Source organism: Strix aluco, chromosome 1 (assembly GCF_031877795.1).
Source record: "Strix aluco isolate bStrAlu1 chromosome 1, bStrAlu1.hap1, whole genome shotgun sequence".
In the NCBI taxonomy this organism is placed as follows: Eukaryota; Metazoa; Chordata; class Aves; order Strigiformes; family Strigidae; genus Strix; species Strix aluco.
The window spans coordinates 133658122-133680959 of NC_133931.1; the positions used below are offsets into that span (position 1 = coordinate 133658122).

General features: G+C 35.3%; 1 protein-coding gene across 1 annotated transcript in view; it reads left to right on the forward strand.

Moving 5' to 3' along the window:
- The window catches only part of PHF14 (PHD finger protein 14), a 173083-nt gene that overhangs the window by 25887 nt on the left and 124358 nt on the right, over positions 1–22838 (forward strand). The window contains 9 exon segments of the mRNA XM_074836515.1: positions 2008–2167; positions 9544–9655; positions 11897–12034; positions 13945–14091; positions 16273–16543; positions 17119–17225; positions 18731–18826; positions 20323–20426; positions 21862–21993. Of these exon segments, the coding sequence (XP_074692616.1) occupies positions 2008–2167; positions 9544–9655; positions 11897–12034; positions 13945–14091; positions 16273–16543; positions 17119–17225; positions 18731–18826; positions 20323–20426; positions 21862–21993 (1267 nt within the window).

A 22838-nucleotide genomic window follows, 5' to 3' on the forward strand; every position in this document is an offset into this window, starting at 1 on the left:
AATAATTACAGCATGTGTCATTTTCTAGGAAGAAGGCTAAAAAAATAATCAGGTATAAATGACCGATAACTGCAATAAGGCAACTGTTTCAGAATGAAGGTGAGACAGTTTGGGGAAGTCATCATTCTAATCTTAGCACACTGATCACATTTAGATTAGAAAAGCAAATCTAGTTACTTTCAATTGGTGGAGAAACATCAGTGTTTGAAAGAAACCAATTTTATTTTGACATATGGATTGATGACAGTATTACTGCTTCTACAGTGTTAGGTAATTTTTAATAAGTCCATTTAGGAAGATGTTAACATATTAAGAAGTCTGGAGGAATTATAAAAAACTTAATTATTCATCAGCTCTGATATCAGTGGGCTGTGTGTTTGTACATTAATGTAATTGCTTAAAAGTAGCTTTACTGGCATGCATTCAAGATTGTGTTATTAGAATTTAAAAAATGAGTTTCTGGAATACTACTTAAAGCTGATACCACTTTATAAAGAAAATGGAGTTACCTTGTCTGTGAGCTGTATGATCTTTTCTATACACCTAATGAAACCTGTGAATGCACTTCTGCACATTACTTGTCCTTTGATTCTGGAATACTTTTATAATGAAAAGAAACATTCGGGCTTCTTATTTTAATTCTTATTGATGAGCCTTATTCTGTAATGGAAGACTATATTTCTTGAATGGTTCCTATGGTGTTACTGCTTATTTCCTGAACGTAGTTTTAGTCTATTATGCAGACCTCTGTTTCTGTCACAAGGGGTGTTAGAGCACTGTTGCTATTTTATTTCAGTCAGTGGGTAATGAACCAAAGTAACAAATCATGTTATTTAATTGCAGAATACAATAATTTAACCGTTCTGCAAGCACAGATGTTGACTTGATCACTGTATTTGACAAATAGCTGAATTTAATCTTTTAGTAAAGTCTCTACTGTGTTTTAAGTGTTGACAATGAAATCATATTTTTCTCATATTGAAAAATAGATGAACGTTCAAAATGTGGAATATGCAGAGTTATAGTTTTGTGGTGAGCTTTAAGATTTTCCTTTTTGTCACTTGCAAAATTTAAATAACAAGTTTCTAAATCACTTTAAAAGTACTGTTTTCCTAAATTTGTGGTGATTAAGCATGCATAGACACCTTAATCATAAAGAATACAGTGGATATACCAAAGAAGAATGGAGTAACTGAATGATTGAGTCTAGCCATAATTTAAAACCAGGTAAAAATGAGAATGCTTAAAAAAACCCTAATATACTTCATCAATCACCAATGTGGTGTTTCAAAACTGTCAATCTGTGCTCTGCAAACTATACTTTGGTTCTGAAGTTATAGGAGGTCTTTTAAGCTGAGTCCTACACCCCCTAAAGTATGCAAATAGTATTTTTTATTTCATGTGTGTATTCTCTTTTAGTTGATTTGGATGCTGAATGCAAAGTGGAAAAGCGGAGTGCATATTTGTTGACTGCATAATCAACCTGTAAAAACACCCACAAAGGCACCCCCCCATGCCCCCGAATAATGTTCATTTTCAGAGTAGGGAGAAGGATGAAGAAGAATATCCAAGATAAGCCTGCAGATGCTCACAAATTCCTTAGCTTGTTGCATTTAACTTGAAATATATTTCTTTATTTGATAAAAATTGATTGGAGTTTTTCCTCAGTCTTAGTTGGTTGCTTTAAGTCTTCTTTTCTTTCCTTCTTAATGGATAGCCTGGAAGAACACCAAGGATATAGTAAAACAGCCTTTTTTCTTCTTGTTTTTCACTAGTAATCTAAGACAGTCAAATAAAATAGATAACTTCTTAGAATTAGAAATTCTTTAAAATGTAAATTTTGCACTAAATATAATTTTTGAAAAAATAATGGAAGCTTTCTTGGGACTCTCAGTATCATTCCTCTGAATGTACACGTGTGTCTTTCCTGCTGAAATCATAACTAACAGCTGTCTACTTCTACAATTGTCTTTCTTATGTTGCTCTTCCATTTTTTTGTGTGTGTAGGTTGCTATGGTGTTGATGGAGAGAGCGACTCTATCATGAGCTCAGCTTCAGAAAATTCCACAGAACCTTGGTTTTGTGATGCATGCAAATGTGGTGTCACACCTAGTTGTGAACTGTGTCCTAACCAGGATGGGATCTTCAAGGAGACTGATGCAGGCAGGTAAGACTGAACAAGAGGTGTTTTGAATTTGATGTCATCTTACATTTAACAGACTGAGTTTTGCCCTAGTCTGTTCCTGTAGAAGACTGTCATAAATTAAACTTTGTTGTTGATAACCTCTTTCTCTCACCTCACTTTTGAGTTGAATGCTCTTTGGTTAGTATTTATGCCTATTATAATATTAGGAAGATGTTATCTAAAGCTGAATTGGAGCATGAAGATTGATGGACCTATGAGCAAAAGATGTACCTAGGTGAAATAAAGATCACTATTTACTTCAGGGACTGATAAATCCTCTTCTTCAGTATGAAGTCACCATGTAGCGTTATATGTATATAGATGTCTTACTGGATATACTAGAAGACCTTTCTTTATTCCCTTGAAATACTTGTGTGATGCATTTTTTGACAAAAAAAATACTAGTGAAGGTGATGGGAGTCTTTTTTATCAGAGATGCAGTTTACATTTAAACAAAAAGGTTTCCTGTGTTGAGGAAATTAATATCCCATAAACTCTTGCTCAGTATTCAGGCACCTGTAAGGTTAATGGCATGAAAGACTTCTCTCACTTAACCGATGGCTTGAACTATTGACAGCAAGGACATGGGGATCAGACACTTAGAGAAAAATGATGTAGTTGTTTTAGGTTTGTTCAAGCTTGGATGTTGCAGTGAGTTAATAATGCCACAAAAAAGAATGATGAAGTCTGCAGCAGAGGGAGAAAACACCTTCCAGACTTCTTGTCATATTGGATTGGGAGAATAGGTGGCCACTGGGAAAATCAAAGTATGTGCTCCATTTGAAGGAAGGAAATGTAGACTTTATCCTTTTGTAGTATTCTGCTTCATGCAGGGTAATGCCACTGCAACCTTGTAACAGACTGCTCGAGTCTACTGACTTTCAAGTATGGTGGAAGTGGGAGGAGAACTCCATATTTCTTTTTAGGAGAGCTAAGGACTGGGTGTTGCTAATGTCAGGTAATGGAAAAAAGTAACAAAATTATTATGAAGTTGTGCTGAAGGTATTCAGACAGACCTAGTATATTATGATTATTTTGAATGATGAAAATTATATTCTTGATGTTTGAGAATAATGTCCAGCCAGAGATGGGCTTTTTAGGATGGAGTTCAGGTCTAATTTGAGAAGAAGCAGATTAATTTTCACGTGGTATTTTCCATTTCTGTCACAGTTAGAAAATAAGGATATTAACGGTAACGGAGAGAGGAGGATTATCATTGATGTCCAATTTATGGCTGGTGTTACTGTTTTTTTGGTGGGTGGTTGGTAGTGTGCGTTGGTTTGGTTTTGGTTGGTTTTTTTTTTTTTTTTTTTGGAACATGACAATTAAGTTCTTTTTCTATAAATTACAGGTGTGTGGTAATATACAAAGCTTTCAGATGCTGGGCCTGTCATAAGGTTTTCATTGATCATGAATCAATGGGAAGGCAATAATTAGTTGGTAAGGCTGCTTAGGGGAAAGAGAAGCTTTCTTAATCCTGTTTGAATATATCTGAGATATAGGAATATAAAAGTCTGCAGGCATATCTTACTGATGACGATGGATGATTTGGAAAGAATCCTGTTAATTTATATTATTTAAATAAATAATACAACTATTATTTAATTTAGTTAACTTTTTAATAGTAAAATATTAATATTATACCATATAAACATATTGTACTAAATATTAGTACAAATACTTTAAAATTTAGAAATGTCAATATTTATAACTGTAAAACCTTTTGTTTTTTAATACAAATTCATAGACACATTGCTATTTACACTTAGCTATAGATTGTAGAACAACATCTTTTGTACTAGCAAATCGCAAAATATAACTGTGTCCTCGCTCTTTCTTCACCCACTGGTTTGTAGTGGTCTTTATGGTTTTTTTTCTACTCACTGTGAAGAGATCCCTAGTTAGACTTGCACAAAAGCCAGGAAGTGAGTTTAAATGCAGTAAAAGTTTAATCTTACCATCTGTGTTAGGAAGTGTTTGTATATGCTATCACTTAAGTGATATAGCTGTCATGTGTACATAAGCATATCTATATCTGTCTTCCCCCCCCCCCCCCCCCCCTTTTCATTCCAGTTCTTCGGTGTTCACTGTAAATTTTTTTTTGTTTTTACTTTCTGGTCTTACACAGACTTTACTGTTGCTAATACTGTAATGATCTGGTCCTGCCATCACTGAAAGCTCAGCAGAGCTCAGGATGATGTTTTGGAAAGCTTTTTTAACATACTGTGATGTCTGTTTTCAGAAAAGTGAATATGGTATTAAAATGTCATAAGTTGATTCACGTTTTCTGGATTAAATTATACATGCCCTTGCATGTCTCCCTTAGTTTGTATTTTTTCCTGATAGCAAAAACAATTTGAGTTTGTGTTGGGAATAAAGAGATAATGAGGGTATTCATAACACTGACCATTGGATGCAGATGCTAGAAATAACCTTTGGAGGCATCTGCCTTTCTCCACAGAATATACATTGAGTTCAACTTCTCAATTTGTAGCTGAGATATATTTTAAAGATATATGTACAGCATGTAAAAGAAATAGTTTTTTTCCCTTCATGTGTTCCACATGCGTCTTATAAAGGGGAAACAGTGAAAGTAGGAGAACATACTGTGCTGTTCATAAAAGAAATAAAAGTTACGCAAGTGAGTCAGGATTTGTAGCGAATAATTTTCACCCCATAGAAGCCGTTGTGCTTCTTTTTAAATACGTCTGGGGGTAAGATCCTCAGTTTTTACTCTGTCTTAGGTTCAACAGCATCTGCATCTCCCTTATAAAGCTGTTCCACAGTTAAACAAATGATACTTTTCAGTTCTGTTTTCTATTTTAATAATAATGCTGCTATATAGAAAAAATGGTTTTAAAGACTAAAGTCAATTGTCTAACAGTTAGGAAACGTGAGAATCAGTATCACCTGGCAAATTTTATTTCAACCTTCTAATTTCTGTGTTCTGTAAGGCAGTTTAAGCAGTGTATATGTAATTTTCCATATAACCGTAATAGAAACTACAGTCAGCATTTTAAAAATTGCCTAAATTTCTTCTTGCTTGGTATGGTGGTATGCTTTTGGTTAATGTGGAAGTGTTCTGTCTGTGACATGGGTTTTCTCTGCAGAAGCACATGCATGCTTTGCTGATTGTGGGCGTTAACACAATAATTTATTATCATCATTGCTGTATTTTGACCGGCTAGATAATGGAATACAGCTATTGTGAATAAGTACAGATTTATTCTCCTAGATGAATTGAGCTTATGTACTAGATAAAACAGATACTACCATGTAAAAATTCCTGTGCTCTCTTACTTTCTATCATTTCTTTACTAACTAGAATTCTCCAAGGTAATGGGTCTCTACGGGCTAAGGGTAAGGTCTCCGGGCAGGCAATGTCCATTGTGTTTTCGTTGTACTTGGTAAACTGCAACCCAATTCAGTTCTTTTCTTGAAATACTAGCAGAGAGAGACTACTGAATAACATTATCCTTTGACTTACCACTGATCGCTATCTCCTTACCACCTTTTTAAAATAAATTCTTCATATACATCGTTGCTGGAAATTACACAAACCAAACCTATTCAGTTTTTCTTCATAGTCAAATTGGAGTAATTTCTGTGTTCCTATGTGAAAGGCGAATCATTAGAATAATAAGGTGCTTAATTTCTTAGCAGAAGCCTTTTCACATTAACCCCTCAGTTTTACAAGCATGAATGTGAATTTATGAAATTTTATTTCTCAAAATGCTATTATCCAAGAATATGAATTCTGTTGTTGTTTCCATATGGAATTCTTCTTCCTCCCTAATCAACATCTGTCATCATTGCTCCAAGCTAAATGGATGCTGAAGTAACAAGGAAGATTATTATTCTTTGATTACCCAATTTGTCTTAATTACAGTCTTCTAAAACATGTGCAGCTAAACAAATGAGTAGGAAAATATTTAGAACTGGTATTAAAAGCCGCTGAAATTGCTTCAGCTGTGAACTTGACTGACTTACGTATGTTTTTTAATAAAGGTTCAGGTCTGAGTTCGCATATAGGTGGTTAAAGAAATGAGGCACTCGTGTGCCAATCACACTGAAATGGCAGTTTAAATCTGTAATACTGTAATACTTGGGTGACATGTACTAAAACATTTTGAGAAGGTCAGTATGAAGCAAGCAGCCAGCTGTTGGGTTTATCATAGATAAACTCCTACAGAGTGCAGCAGCATTTAATACACCAGTGGAGCATGAAAAAACTGCGCAAATTAAATTGAGAAGCAGCTGCTTGTAGAAGATGTGTATCTTTATATTGAACTTTGGAGGATACATTTAGGAGGTTGTATTAAAACTAACTATCAAAAATCTCCAACCAGATACCTTGGATTTTTGTCAAGAATAGTAATTGTGGAGATATGTAACTTCTGTTTATACACATTTATTCTGTATAACACATCTTAAATCAATGAAAGAGCATAGAAAAGAAGATCCACAGAATTCAGACAAACAAGAATTCTGTTTATCTCAGTGTTACAGATCTCGTTCTCTGTGTGGTATTTTGCTTTTAAAAAAAAGTATTTTGATTCCTTTTGAAAACGAGTAGAACATGCTCATTTAAATGAGGTATTTATTTTAGTAAATGCATAGTATTTACCAAACTATACATTTATGCACACACATATGCTTTTTTATAGAAGATTATTTCATAAAGGTGTGGTGGTCATTTAGGCCAAACTATTGCCAGTTCTGGATACAGTGTGGAAGAGCAGAGATGGTACCAGGTGTTCCATTGCTCCCTCACACAAATATCTTGTGCCTCTATTGCTTTTGTGGGGACTCAGACAGAAGATGCACTTTTCATATACCAATCAGAAGAATCTTATTTTTTGCATGCAACATTGTATTGTTAGAGGGTTGTGCTTGCATGCTAGAGTGTTTATACTGTATTAAAACCAGTGATGAGCTTTGCTCCCTCTCTGAACAGCAAGAGTTTAGCAGAACACTTGAGTATCTCAGCTTGTAGCTGCCATATTTGTACCATGTTATTTAAACTCAGGGTTGTAACTCACCTTTAAACTTAAAATTTTCTTTGAGTCTTCCAGTAGTTACAGTGCTGTGACCAAACTATTTTGTGGATGTGGAGAATCCTAGTAAAATCTGTAAAGACAAAGCAATACAGTTGTTGCATGTAAGTGTGTATATTTGTGATATATGTTATTGTTTTAAGTTTTCATGTTTTAAAGGAAATTTACCACTTAGCATCTCAAACCTGAGCGATTTAGTGATAGGGTAAAAATGTGTTATCAAATGCACAGGTGAAAAGAGTCTTGTCAGGTATGACACTATGGATCAGTCAGTGTTGTGAGTTATTAGATTTACTAAGAAATTTCTTACAGAGTGAAGAGAGTTAATGGCTTCTAAGTGATTTCTTACTGTTACTGGGACTTTTCTGTTATCCAGTCATTATCATGGACTGTTTCTGGGGAAAATGCTAAATAAACAGTCCACCAATTTTGTACATTGCAAGATCATTATTTTCTTTTGTAAAGACTTGAATGTATATGTATTTTTGAGCTTGCTACTGAACCTTTCATATCTTGCTTTTTTGGAATTTCTGTTTGGACGTATGAGTCATATATAATTAACATGAAACATATTAATGCTTAATGTGATAAATTTCAGTATTGTAGGTCTAAAGACCACTGATGAGAAATGTGCTGATTTGGGAAATGTTGGAAATCGGGGTTACGTGTAGCTCCTGGCTAGTATAACCATCAGCTTCAGTATTTCTTTTGTGTAGATGGCCAGTTAGTAACAGCTTAATAAACATGCTCTTTAAGTGCAGCTAAAACCAGGATCTTATTGCTCTGGTCACAACTGAATGTTTTTAGTTGACACACAAAACAAAGAGGAGAGAGAAAAGATAGGCTAAACAGTGGTAGAAAATTGGAAAAGAACACAGCAGCATAGATGCAAATTTAAGTGGGTGGTAACAGGTCTGTGCTGAACCCCTGGCCTTTAAGGAGATTGGAGAATTACAGTACAGGGGTAATGAAAGAGCCAAGAGAAGAAGTGGTTTTGGCATCATCATGAGTCTTCTGGAATACAGGGAGTAGATTATATGATTCTGTTAGAACAGAACTGAAGTTCTAGTCTTCACTAGAGATATATTTACTGTTAAACAATAATGATTGGGAATGTCATAAAGTGCTGAATTAACGTACTTGCTAAGGGTCAAACACAGGATATTTCAGCTTGATTGCATCCAAAGTAATCTGGGAAGCTCGTGCGTTCAAAGCGGTAGCTACATGGTAGCTACACACATGTTTTACCATAAAGTAGCAATCTTGACCTTCTGTCTATGACAGGTTGCCCCTACCTAGTGACTTAGCAAGGTGTAGGAAATAGTTTCTGGAATTTTGATAAAACAGATTATTTTGGGGAGGAAGACTTTGTTTTTTGGAGTAGTTTGTCTCAGTTGATTTGAGTCATGCATGCTGTGTAGAACAGATTTTGGGTTTGTCACTAACATGGTTTGTGACAATGAGTGTTGGATCTCTTAAAAAGTGTTCGTTATGTAGGAAGAAGAAAATGTGCCTTCTGCTGCAAGGCTGTCTTTTGGTAATTGAGAGTTTCAGGAGATGGTTATGTCTGTCAAAGACAGGCTTGAGGCTGAAGCCTTTACCATTATGTTGTATTTAATTACTAGACACTGAGGTCCAGATTCACGCTGTCTCATTTTATGCCCCTCAGGGCTGAAGATTAGACCTATTACCCTCCTGTTTGTTTATGGCCAGTGGAGTACAGCTAAGTAACAGTCTGTTTATCTGAGTTTTAGGTAGGCATTTCTGTAATACAACTCAGGTGTGTTTATAACAGAATGCAGCTCCTGTCAGTGTTGCTTAAAACTAGTTAGTTTTGGTGACAGTAACAGTTGTAACTGTAACAATGCAAAGTCTGACTGATGCGGTGTTGTAGGTACTTCATAGCTACAAGCCTAGAGCTCAGTGTTGCTGTGACTACCTGCGTAATTTTGTTTTTCCCCTTCCCACCCCTTGCCCCATCATGAAAGTATCTGTCTGCTTTAGCTTTATAATATCAAAATCTTCATAGACGTTTCACGTTGCATGAAAGGCAATCTGGAGCCCCACGTGAGAGCCATCAGAACAGAAAGGTGATGGTAGCCCAACCCTTGATCCAGGCAGGCAGAGCAATCCCAGTGGCTTTGTAAAGCCTTACTCTCTGGGTCAGTGTGTGAGCTGTATTCACACACATTTCTTCCAGCATCTGTAACATTTATGAGGCATTTTGAAATCTGGAAATGGTAAGTATAATACAGGATCAAAATGTTGATAACAGTAACCTAATTTTATCTGCTGTTTTAGGTGGGTCCATATTGTTTGTGCCCTCTATGTTCCAGGAGTGGCATTTGGAGATATTGACAAACTGCGGCCAGTAACGCTTACAGAAATGAATTACTCAAAGTACGGTGCCAAGGTAAGTTCTAAGAGACATACTGCCAACGAGTAGCTTTTTTTTACATTTTTGCATATAATAGAATAACATTCATCTTCCCAACTTTATTTTTCTTCTTTGTAACAATTGCAGTGAGGTTCAGGACTAAAAATGAGATGAAATTTGTACATAGTTGTTACACCATTGCTCTTCTCTCCCTCTTTCTATTTTCCTTACCACTGTTCTCCATAATTTCTGTCACTGTTTTCCCCCTAATTTTCCTTATTTTTTACGCAGGTGCTAATTACTTTCTTCTAAAGTCAGTTAGTGGCAGATTGCCAAAACGTGAGTGGAAAGTGAAGAGGATTTATGGGATGCGAAATGGAGAAATGGAGGGTTAGGTTGATTAAGAAAATGACAGATGTACATTCAGTAGGAATTACTTTAGGATCTATATAATTATAACCTAGAATGCATACAAGAAGGTTCTTGCAAAGCAGTATTTAAAAAAATACACAACAACATGGGGCGCTCAACTTAAACAGAAAAATGGCTCTGAAATTAAAATGGTTTTGCACGTAGATGTTTTCAGTCCAGATCAGAAGTGATCATGCACAAACCATACAGAAAACCATTGCAATGGGCAGAGGACAGCACTCAGTAATTTGCTAAGTACTGTTTCTATAGCTAGTGGAGACAGCGGGGATAAGCCATATCTATCAGGCTAATATGAGGGAAGGTGGTTGTATTCCTGCTGCTCTAATGCTTCATTTGTGCATACTCAGTTTCATTTTCTGGAATATCAATTTGTCAAGTTGAATACTAAATGACAATATATAGTAAATTTTTAAAAATACATATAATGTATAAAATAGATTAAAACACTTTGGATTGCCCGTGTATAACATTCCTGTATCAGCAGCCTGTTCAGCATGGGCCTGCTGAGGCATTTAGCACTGTTTAGAAATGTTTGTATAAAAAAAGTTAGAGTGAGCTCCCCAAACCCTACAAACTGTTGTTGCAATGAATAATGCATTTTATTTTTTTATTAACATGAGTGATGTATAGGAGCGGGGCTAAGAATTTGGGTGTATTTTCTTACTGTTGAGTAAGGTGAAAACGAACTGTACAGATGTGAGGACTCATTATCCTCGCAGAGTTGTAAATAAACACTGCTGTATCAGATGTGGAAGTCAGAGCTTACTTAGCTAAATTTCCCCCCTGAAAAACCAGCTTAATCTTTTTCACTTCATTTCTTACCTGTTACGTGCTGCTGTTACATACACAGCTAAAGGGTGTCCTTCTACTGTAATGTACGCACTGTTTTGAGATTCTTCAATCACTGAGTTTCTTTGCCATTTCTTTCTGTTGTTTAACTTTCCACGTAGAGATATTTTCTGTAGGTGTTATACAGCTTTGCTCTGTATCCAGTGTGTGAGATATTAAGAAATGCATGCCTGTATAATTTTAGATCATCTTTATGCACTGGATAGCAGCACTGTTTAAGCAGCCCGTGTCCCCATTTGCTTGTTCCTGCTTATGTGCTCATCACTCTAGTTTGCTGGCACAGCTGTTTGGTATGAATTTGTGGTGAAACAGACTGAGGAATTATCTGGCTGAAAAATAAGTTCAGGTTTTTTTCCCAGGTCACATTAGGGAATGTCAGTTTGCTGCGTTGCAAATGCCTGTGCCTAGAATGCATGCAGCTGAAGTCAGAGTGCAGTAATTAAGTGAATCATAACCTTCTTTACTGATATTTATGATTCTTGAGTATTTCTTTCTGCGCTGTCACACACTTACTCCTCAGTCATTGCTTGTCAAAGGACATCTATGTAATTATATATGGTTTTCAGTCATCCAGAGCACTGCTCTTTTGCTGTTTGTCCTCTGAACTTGTTGAACAATTGAACATTTGCTGAGCAGTTACCTTGTTTTATGATACCATACTTATATAATTAATTGTGCGTTAATTGCTTGGGTGGTATTTAGTTGTTGCTCTCAAGGGAAATACAAGACATGGAAGCTCATATAAAAATTCATCCAACGTACTGTTTAGGTTGTTTAAGCACTTATCCAGTGCTTGTTGAAAAAGGAATCAATAGTGAGGATTGGAAAGGGGTGAAGTTTTAAGTAGCGTCAACTGTCAGCAGCATACTTGGTTTCTGTACCATACAGGAGTAAGCCTACCTGTTTGGTTTTTATATGTAAGATGTAAATTATTGAATATTAGGCAAAATGCACCTGAAATATTTACTGTGGCATTTTCCACTCTTCTTTATAAAGGAATGCAGTTTTTGCGAAGATCCTCGTTTTGCCAGAACTGGTGTATGCATTAGTTGTGATGCTGGGATGTGCAGAGCTTATTTTCATGTGACCTGCGCTCAGAAAGAAGGCCTCCTCTCAGAAGCAGCAGCAGAAGAGGTAGCTGTGGAAAGGATAGAATTAAAAAAGAGTTGTATCAAAAGCTTGTGAAGATGACCTGAAATTGTGCCTTTTTTGCTCGCTAACCCTGAGCAAAGTTTTTGTAAATTGATAGCAAGTTGTAGGCCAAGTAAAAGGACTGTCCAGGGAGGTGTTTTTGTTAACCAAATTGCCCAACTCTGAGCACCTTTTGAAATGGCCTGGAAAAAAGGGATAGAGAAGGTTAACACAGAAGTAGTCTTAATAGACTGTCAGTCAATACAGATGTGAATTGTAACTCTAATTCTTGAACTTCACCTAGGTTGACATACTTACCCAGCTGTTCATGTAGTATAACAATGTCTCTTTCATACCAAATAGGACTGTCTTGAGAAATTAACTACATTTCTAATGCGATTTCTTCATGCATGTTTTCCAGTATTTTCTTCAAATTGCAATACAGGTATATGACTTTCTTTGTGGTAACATTTAATCTTAGGAATCAGAATGAAAAGCAAACATTCATAACCTATTGATAACTTTTTAATATCTGTTCTTACCAGCTTTCTCCCTGTAATATGATTAAAGCAATTTAGATTTGAAGCCCCTTCTTCCAAATTCATTTTTACGGTATAAGTACTTTTAGGTTGCTGAATTTCATCCTGATATGTATCATTTGGATTAAGCCTGTCCTGTTCATAGCTGCACAATTTAACTTCTTACTGCTTTAGGAAGTACCACAGGTAACACGTGAACAAGAATTACTTGCATTATTGATGTTGACACTTTAGTTTCTGGAAACAGCGGACCACTAAGTGGTTCTTAAAGAAATCACAAAATACTTTCTTCTGTGAGACTGATAAATAGGAAGATAGCACAAGTACCTCATTGGTTTTGTCCCCAATAAATTATGTGTCATGTTGATTCTTCAAACACTCTGGGTGAATTTTTTCTAGGCATGTGCATTTACTTGCCTTTCCACCTTAAAATTTTGTTATATGTTTTCTGTAACCGTAATATTTTTAATCAAGGCCTCACAATCTAATTTTAGGGTGCTAAATCTAAATTTTAGGGTGCATGCAATCTAATTTTTGGAAGTTGTCATACACTTTGAAAACCTAAATCAAAATAAAATATGTTTGTAAGGAAAGCCTGTGTAGATTCTCTTGGTCTATGTTTTACAGGTGTAGTAAAGGAAAATTTGATACACAAATTATTTATCAATATTATTAATACTTTATGAAGCAAGACTGCTTTAGGTTTTTCTTCTTAGTCTTACAGATTTATGATGATGTTTTTACAGTTTTGAAAATATACTGGCAATGAAATATAATTTTCAAACCATATCTCCTCATGGCTCAGATATTTGTAGTCTGCTTGGAAGGTTTGCGAGTGCTAAAAGTTGCAATAAACTTACAGCCATGATAATGTGCAGATCTGATGGGGTGAAGAATGAAAAACAGGGGAAAAAAAAAAAATCATCTGAGAGATGATAAATCCTATGGGGATATAGCCACCAAAAACATTTGGAAGATCGTTTGAGAAAACCAAATATATTGCCTTTTGTATTATTCAGAATTGTTAATCCCTTCTAGGATACAATGCAAAAGACAGAGCGAAGCAACAGGAAGTTAGCAATACATGTTAAAGGGATTTGTACTTAACAATTTCTTCAGGTGGTTTTTCTGGGAATGAGAAAATAGTACAGAGATTAAACAGTAGGGTCACACGATGAATACAATGGAAAAAACACTTTATGTGGTAAATTACATCAATATGACAAACCTGATTTAGAAACATATGTTGTTTTTAAAAACATGTCTATTTGAACATGTGAACTGATTGCCAGAAAGTTTGTGCTGTTCGGAGCCTTTTGGCATTGTATGTCTTACTTTATTTTCGTTCCTTCCTCTTTGTTTTCTCTGAAACAGGATATAGCTGACCCTTTTTTTGCTTATTGTAAACAGCATGCGGACAGGTTAGACAGAAAATGGAAGCGGAAGAACTACTTGGCATTACAATCTTACTGTAAAATGTCCTTGCAGGAAAGAGAAAAACAGCTCTCACCAGAAGCTCAGGTATTGTATTCATTACACAAATGCATCTGTATTAATCATCCATGTTAAATAAGAAAGAAATGAAGAGGATGGGAAATTGTTATTGTAGTAGGAAATGAAACGTGAAATATATTCATAGTGCGTGTTCATTTAACAAAACAGTGAATTATTTGTAGGTGTTGGTCTCTAAGAACAATTCTCAATAATCATAAAATAGGGATATCTATGCTTGTCTGAATTGAAAAATCTTACTTTGTTTGGTTTTGTTGCAAAAGTTGGTAATTTTCATTGTAATTCAGAGATTTTGTTTAACGTTTTCTTCAAGACTCTTAACAATAAAAGACAGCCAGACAAGAAATAAGGCATATTTCTACATCCAAGTTCAGTCAAAATTCTCTTTTTTCTCTTAGTAATATCTTGAACTTGGCAGAATAGTTTAGCTTGCCTAAAGTTTTTTTCTTGTTAGATCCTTCTTTGCTTTTTGTAGACTTAAGTAGAATTCTGTGCGCTGGGTTTTTTCATAGTAAAGATTTTCTAGAAAAAAAATGTAGGTAGATAAACTGAATCTGTGCTGAGTGGGAGTTGAAAATCCTAGGCAGTGTCTGTATCCATGGCTAGTGGTAGATCCATGTAAAACTATCCTTCTGAGGGAGCCTGTTTGATGTGTTTTAATGTGTGTACTTTATTATTTTTTCTGATTCTGAGGAATTTATGGCATACTTTGTTTTCACTGTTTAGGCTGAACTGTATTCTGTGGAAAAATCATGTCTGTGTAGAAAAGAAGCTTGTTATTTGAATGATCCTGTGTAATTTGTTGTAGAGAGTAACAGATGCTGTAAATAATGGAAGGCAGTTACGGGAGAGAAATAACTGCTTTTTTTCTGAAGGGAGAACTATAGTGTAATGATCACAAAATAAATCTTTGTATCATCAAACTTTTTATTTAAAAAAATGATACCTTTCTGGTTCTTCAGAGATCTTTGAATAGGAGAAGAAAATATTAATTTAAAATTGCCCATGCAGTTGAGAAAGAGTTTGCTCATATTCAATCGTGGAAAAATTTTGAATAAAATATTTCTGTGGGGTATTGAGCTTCATGTAGCTTGATTTAAAACTGGTTGCATAATTCTTGCTGAATACCCTGAGCTCTCAATTATGTAAGATATACCTATGTAGTGGAGATACCACGATAGTATGAATACTACCCAACATAATGGTAAGTGCTGGTTGTGCAAAATCAATTTAGGTCCAGCAGGGCTTATTAGCTCTGTTTTCAGGCATTTGTTATGCGGCACTGATAATTCTTACCTTCGATGATTCTATTTGTAATCAGAGATGTTCCTTATATATGCATATATATATATGCACACTTTTTTGCTTTTGTCTCAGGAGTATCTCATACCATATGGTGGGGCAGTTGGATTAGTTTAGTTTCTTCTTTCTGCGGGCAAGTAAACAACTTCTGATAGTCAGCTGGAGTTTTGCCTCTGAAGGTTTGTATGTTGATGTCATTTTCTGCCAGAATTGCTGCTACATAGAGTTCCCGCAAGACAGTGTTTTCCAACTGTCAGTAACAACTTGATCTTCTGGGGTGGATCTCCCAGATGGTAATAAATATACAGATGTCATCAACAATATATATTATGAGCTTCTCTTGCCTACTTCATTTCTGTTTGGGTTGTGGTTTTGGCACATTGTAATCAGCTAGTTCAACATTTATAAAGAGATATGGTGTTGAGAAAGGATGTCAAATATGGCAAAAATGCTTTTCAACTTTTATTGTTCACATAGATACCAGTTTAAAGTGTATCTAAATGTATTTTTGATAGGTCAGCCAAGGCTGTTCCCAGTAGTGAGTTTTCACAGTCCCATCAAATTATCATTATTAGAAGGGATTGTCTGAAAGCCAGCAATCATTTGTGTTACTTTCATCGGTGCGGAAATCTCATCAAGAAACCTGTGCATAGCTCTAAAACGTAGTGAAAGGATAATATTATTTGTGTACACGCTCTGAAGTAAAATCAAATGTCTCTATCCGTGGCTGCTTCTTGACTCGTAGAGTTCCGGAATGAAAATGGCATTGATTAAATAGAGTGGCTTTGAAATGAAAATAAAAAGCAGATATGTTCCAAAAGGATATAACTCAAAACCAATTTTGAATTGTTCCCTTATGTTTTTAATTTATGGAATTCTTTACTGCAGGCTCGAATCAATGCCAGGCTACAGCAGTATCGTGCTAAGGCGGAGCTGGCCCGTACCACCAGGCCTCAGGCCTGGGTTCCCAGGGAGAAGCTACCACGACCACTTACTAGCAGTGCTTCAGCCATACGTAAGCTTATGCGCAAAGCTGAACTAATGGGAATTAGTACAGACATTTTTCCAGTGGATACTTCAGATACTAGTTCCAGTGTTGATGGAAGAAGAAAACATAAACAACCAGCTCTCACTGCTGATTTTGTGAATTATTACCTTGGTAAGGATGAAAACTGCGTATTTTTCTCAATGAAAAATTATCACTTTGCAGTATTTGTACTGTGCTAGTTCATTGGCTTCTTTATTTTACTTCTATTTTTATTAATAGATAAATATGAATTATGTCTTCATTTTAGGTCAGGTATATTACTACTTGGTATCTCTACACAGAAAGTTATTTTTTTAAAGACATTTCAGAAGAAAATCTTTCAAATATCAATAGGAGGCTAAACTGTCTTTGCTAAGAAGGGAATGGAAGTTTAGTTACCTTTTGGTATAATTTTTTTTTCTTATTTTCCTCCATTTCTGTATGGAATAGCCTGAGTTTGGGACTGTTTGCTAGATGGCTGATCAAAGCTCAGCATTTAAATAACTTAAATAACATATTTATGCAGCAAAATGTAAATGTTATGACTGTTCATTTTTACTCAGTGTGCGTAATAAAACCTCTAAGCTATAGTTTTGGGTTTTCATGTTGGTATGGTTTTACGCTTTTTATTGCTTCACTTTTTTCAGTGTATAAAACTGGGAAAATATATACAAGGATAGGAAATAATGCAATTTTCTTCTAAATAGAGAGAAATATGCGCATGATTCAAATCCAGGAGAATATGGCTGAGCAGAAGAATATCAAGGATAAATTAGAAAACGAGCAAGAAAAGCTGCACGTGGAGTATAATAAGGTGAATAAAAAGGGATAATAAACTGTTGTACTGTTTTAGTATTGCTGCTATAACTTTCACAGCATTTTGCTTTCCAAACAAAATGACTTGGAAAGATACAAGCTATTCTTTCTTTAAAAGTAATACTTAAAATTTTTCTTCTCTTAAAAATGTTCTGTGGTCTGTCTCCCCCATACAGTACAGTCAACTTCAAAAATGTTGCATGTTGGCTGGGCACGAGTTCTTTAACTGACCCCACTGAGAGCTCCAGTAACAAATTGCACGTGGACAGACAGGTCCCTCTCATGAGTGAACTGTGTATTAAAGCCCTTTTTTTCATTCTTTTTGTGCATTTCATTTGAGACTTTGAGCCAACAGAGTTTGACTCCCCTCTCTGTGTTTTTTTGTTTTGTTTTTGCTTGTGTGTAGTTCTGGGTTCTTTCTGAACCTGCTTGATTTTCTGCTTGGAACCCTACTTGATAATTGGGAGTCTAGAATTGTCAGAGTGATAGTAATTTATTTATTTGTTTGGGTATGTCAACTCCAACTCCAGTTGTGTTCATCCTAGATTTAATGACTTGGCTAAATCTTCAGGCTGCAGTAATCAGTATTGACACATCCATCGTGTCCTCTGTTTTGTTTGAGCATAGGAAATTTGGGGGAGCAATGATGCCATTGCTCCCTCAAAATGTTGCTAATGCAATTTTTTATTACCTCATCTTCATGGTTAAAAGAGCTTTTTGTGTTTTAATTGCATTTTTACTAAATAATTAATTATTTATTTTAATCTTTAAATGAAACATAGAAATACTGTATCTTTTGTGACAGATGACATGCTACAATTCTTGCTGAATTCAGCAACCTATCAAGTGATGATTAGCAATGACAAAAAATAGTGTTGCTATTAATTCTTAAACTGTTGGATGTGTGTGTTTTAAATGAGAACACATGGAAATGAAGCAGCAGGTCCTTGTGAACTACCCAAAGATGATAAAGGGGAAGGAGATTGTGCGTGGGGCTTTTAACCAAATTAATAGGTTGTATATGCAGGGTGGTAACTAACAGTCACTTCCAGAAGAAAAAAATCTGGTTTTTTTCTGTTTGCATCCTTTCATAGATTGTTTCTCTTTCTATGAGAGTGAGTGAGTGTTCTTTGGTATGGCAATATAAAGCTTTAATTCATTTATATGGTTACTTGTTATAATTTGCTGCTTTAGTATGGACAACACGTACAAGATGTTGTTGTATCTTAGTTTTCTACTTGACTTTATGAAACCTTATTTTCATGCTGAAATGCTTCAGATCTTTACAAAACAGGTGGCTGGCCAGGTTTTCATCTTAGTTCTATTAAGTTGCTGAATGATTGCACTGGTGTCAGCTATGTTGACATGAGTTCCATTTTTTTTTTATTAAATCCCCCAATAAAGTAATGCACCTTTAGATAGGTAAGAGGTTGAATAAATTTTATTAAGTGACTCTTAATGGATTTTCATTCCTGTTGATTTTTTTTTTCTTTAACTTTTTAGCTGTGTGAGTCCTTAGAAGAGCTACAAAATATGAATGGAAAACTGCGAAATGAAGGGCAAGGCATTTGGGCTCTGCTGGGTAGAATCATTGGACAGGTTAGTTGTTTTTTTACCTCCTCTTTATAGTTCATACGCAGACCTGGTTTTCTAAGAAGTCTCTATCTGTCACTTCTATGACTGAATGAATTGATCAGACCCAGGCTTTACGCTGGGGATACTATTTCCTGATTGAAATACCTAGACTTCTGCAAACCACCTACTGGGAACCTGTAGCTTAATTTTGTTGTTGTAATAGTGATCTTGTTTGCAAAGTTCTTTCATTTGATGTAACTGATTGGCCTGTCATTTGTGATGAACCTTACCACTTTTGTTTCCACATTGTCTTTAGTTACTGTAGGCTTCAAATGATATGGTAACATTTTATGGTTTTTATAAGATATAAATCTTTAAAACTGCAGTAATGTCTGTGATGACTTTTAACTGGACAGAGGAGAATATTTTGATCAAATGAATATAAACATCTAGGAGAAGAGAAGATTTGGATTACCTCCTGTTGCCAGCAATTATCTTTGTTCTCATGATATGGGGAGGAGTATAGATTCTTGTAGTGTTTTGATATGTTTTATGTCTAAGGTATTAAATGACAATGGACATTTTAGATGTCAAAGAGATTGAAATGATTTCCAATTATGATTTTAAGGAAGATTGAAGAAACTATTCAAAATGAACATGCAGACATACAATTAGGTCACAACTTTGTCATGCCCTTTGGTGTACTGCTGAATTTGTGCTGCTGTTCAGAAAATGAAGCTTGGCCTTTCTTTAGGCAGTAGTAGTTCTTCAGGTATGCTACCTTTTCTAGTTCTGTTTGTCTGCCTATCTTTTCTACTTGTGAGGAAGGGTTCTCACATAACATATGTCTTGAATCAAGATTAATTTTTTCCCTGCTTTTTAAGATGGCTTTGGGTAAGTATTCACAAATACATATCCTGGTGCAAGTGTTACTAAATCAAAAAAAAAAGAAGAAAAGTTGAGTAGAATTCATTTACACAGCTTGCATGACATTTTTTTTTCCGGTGGGTTGAACAGATGCAGACCCGTGGGGCTGCTGAGAAATGACTTTGATAGATGGTTGCTGTCTGAGAAGCTAGCATACTGCAGATTAGTAGAAACCCGAAGAGAATCTCATCTGCTTTGTGGAGGGCTTGGTCCAATAAGATAATTTTTCTAATTAACCTATTGAGCACCAATGTGGCAGGGATGTTGGGGAAAATAAACTGCCTCAGTATTCTGTCAATTGTTTCAGCTGCCTAGACAAATGTATCCTTGTCCATCCCTCTATTTCAAGCTTGAAGAATTTTTAAAAGCTAGTATTTCAATGTGGTTTTTATTTATTGAATTGAAAAAATGAGTATAATATTACTTTATATTGCAGAATCGTACTGGTAAGCATCTGTTGTTGCTCTTGTCTGTAAAACAGCTAGCTAAGCAATTTCCCACTCATAATTTGAGTCTTGTTCTTTGTGCATTGAGTTTGAAGTGGTGTTCTTTAAAAAAGACTCACATGTACTGCATTTGTTCAAATCCAATAGAAATTGAACATACCAGCAATTTTACGTGCTCCTAAGGAAAGGAAACCAAGTAAAAAGGAAGGAGGAACACAAAAGACATCTACACTTCCAGCTGTACTTTATAGGCAAGTAATGAAGTCTTGACAGAATAGATACAATATCTAGTAAATTTTAGTATCACAAAAGTGTTGAGAGCAAATTGTTTGCTTGGTTTTAATTAACAAAATGCTTCAGAGTTGTCTATACTTTTATTTACTTACGAAGGCCAAGTTGAATAGTAGCGAATTCTTCACCTTAGCACACCTCAGTAAGGTTTGGGGTTTTTTTGCTAATTGACGGCAGTGCTTTAAGGGCAAAGGTAACTCTTTACAGCTGAAATATAAGAGTCCTTTGTTATGTGAAAACTTTTAACTGGTCATCTTGTCTTTTGAATGCAGTCATCTGTGGTGATGATTTTGCAAATAGTGCTGCTGCTGTTCAGTCACAGTGGCTGGGTGCATAAAACGCTTGTGATATAACAATTTTTACTCTTTTGCTTATGGGTTGTCAAATGCTTTGGGTTATCTTGTGTTTTAAATTTCCCTAATTCTAGAAATTCCCAAGAAAATAAAATGTATTCACTTACTCTGTTCCACCTTTTCCCCTTTTTTATAAGTTGGGAAGCTATTCACTGGATTTTAACCAAGCCTAACAGTGAAACATACGCTAGGATCCCAGAGCATGACTATGCAAAATATACATACTGTCTTGGATCTTCTCTTGCCACCAGCTGAGAAGTGGCATGGTCTGTCACTTATCTAGAGAGCAGCAGCCAGGCCTCCAGCCACAGCAAGTGGGCAGCATCTTGCCCAGCTAGCAGGCTAAATGAAGACAGTGGGTTACATAAGCAAAAGTTAAATCTAGTGCTGTGGGAGATGGAAATCTTGAGAACATGGCAGTAGGCTGAGTATTTGGCAATTTAGATGTATACACAAACAAATAATAGGAGTCATGCTTTATTAGTTCTGTTTCATTCAAATCCAGTCATATAATTTCTCCTATTTTATAATGGAATCAATGAACACCTGATCTTTTTGAAATAACTAAAATTTCAATTCTTTGAAATAATAATTATAAAAAGGAAATGTAATTTCTTATGAGTTGATACATTGCCCAACATAATAGCAGCACAGACCTATTTCAGGGTGTTTGCATTATTAAAATAAGCATATGATTGTTAAGACTAATAATAGTAGCATAATTTGCTATTTAAGCATTTGAATGGCACAGGTAGTATTTTTTTCTATTTGCCACTGGTATATTTTGTTGAAGTATCAAGTGGTTACTGGTTAGAAGTCCTCAAAACATTAAATTGAAAGCAGTTTTAAAGTTAACTATATTAGGGGCCTTTTATGCTTTAGGTGGAAGCTCCTTAAAAAGTAGTTACGCACTTAAATGATGCATTCAAATTGAAGTTGCCACATGTTTGTATTGAAACTAGGGAATGTGCTGGGATGTAGTTGTTTATTCTTTATGATTACAAATGTAATTATAATGCTTTTCTGCTGCCTGCATTAAAAGTTGTGGAATTTGCAAGAAGAACCATGATCAACACCTACTGCTACTGTGTGATACTTGTAAACTCCATTATCATCTTGGTTGCCTGGATCCACCTCTTACCAGGATGCCAAGGAAGACCAAGAACAGTTACTGGTAAGAATGCAGTTAATGTGTTGTCTTGTGCTATCTCTGTACTTAAAGTAGGATGTAAACATGAATAGACTTGCAAATTCTAAGTGTTTTAGACATTGCTGTAATGCAGTCTGAACCATGTTATTTTATTTTCAGGCTATTAGCAGTGGTATTTCAAGGTAAAAAAAAAAAGGGTGTAAAGATTTTTTTTTATTATTAGCCACTGTGTAGAAATAGATTATATCTTTAATTTTCTTAGCTTTTGAGTTCGTTTGTGATTATTAATGCTGCTATATAGTAACGGTAGGAAACTATAGGCTGCCTTCAGGAAATTAAAGACTTGGTCTTCTGTTTGTCTTAGGACACAGATAATGCAACTCTCTGTCCAGATCTTTAGGAAAATACTTGTAAATACTTAAAAATAAACCTGTAAGTAGTAGATCAGTTTATCGCAATATAGGAAATTGGTTAGGTTTACTTCTGTCTTACGACTCAAATCTGCAACGACAGAAGCATATGCATAACCGTACTTACTGCAGTTACATTTCCATGAATTAAAATTCTTTTTGTGCCAGTGGAGCAGAACAAAAGCTAACTGGTGCAGTGGGAACTGGTAAAGGTGGTGATTTTCAAACTGTCATAGAATTAGTGTGCTGCTGTGTTGTGTTAGTGTTATGCATGTTTCTAAACTGCTCTGAAATGTGTTAAAGCAGTTATTCAGAAGCAGTTTTTAATCTGGCAAGAAGTTAGAGTATAGCATCTTCAGGAATTATCATCACCTTGTCTGAATGTTAAAAGGTGCCAAATCAGAACAGTATAAGCATTCCTTCTAAAAACACAGTAAAACTATTTTAATCGAGAAAACT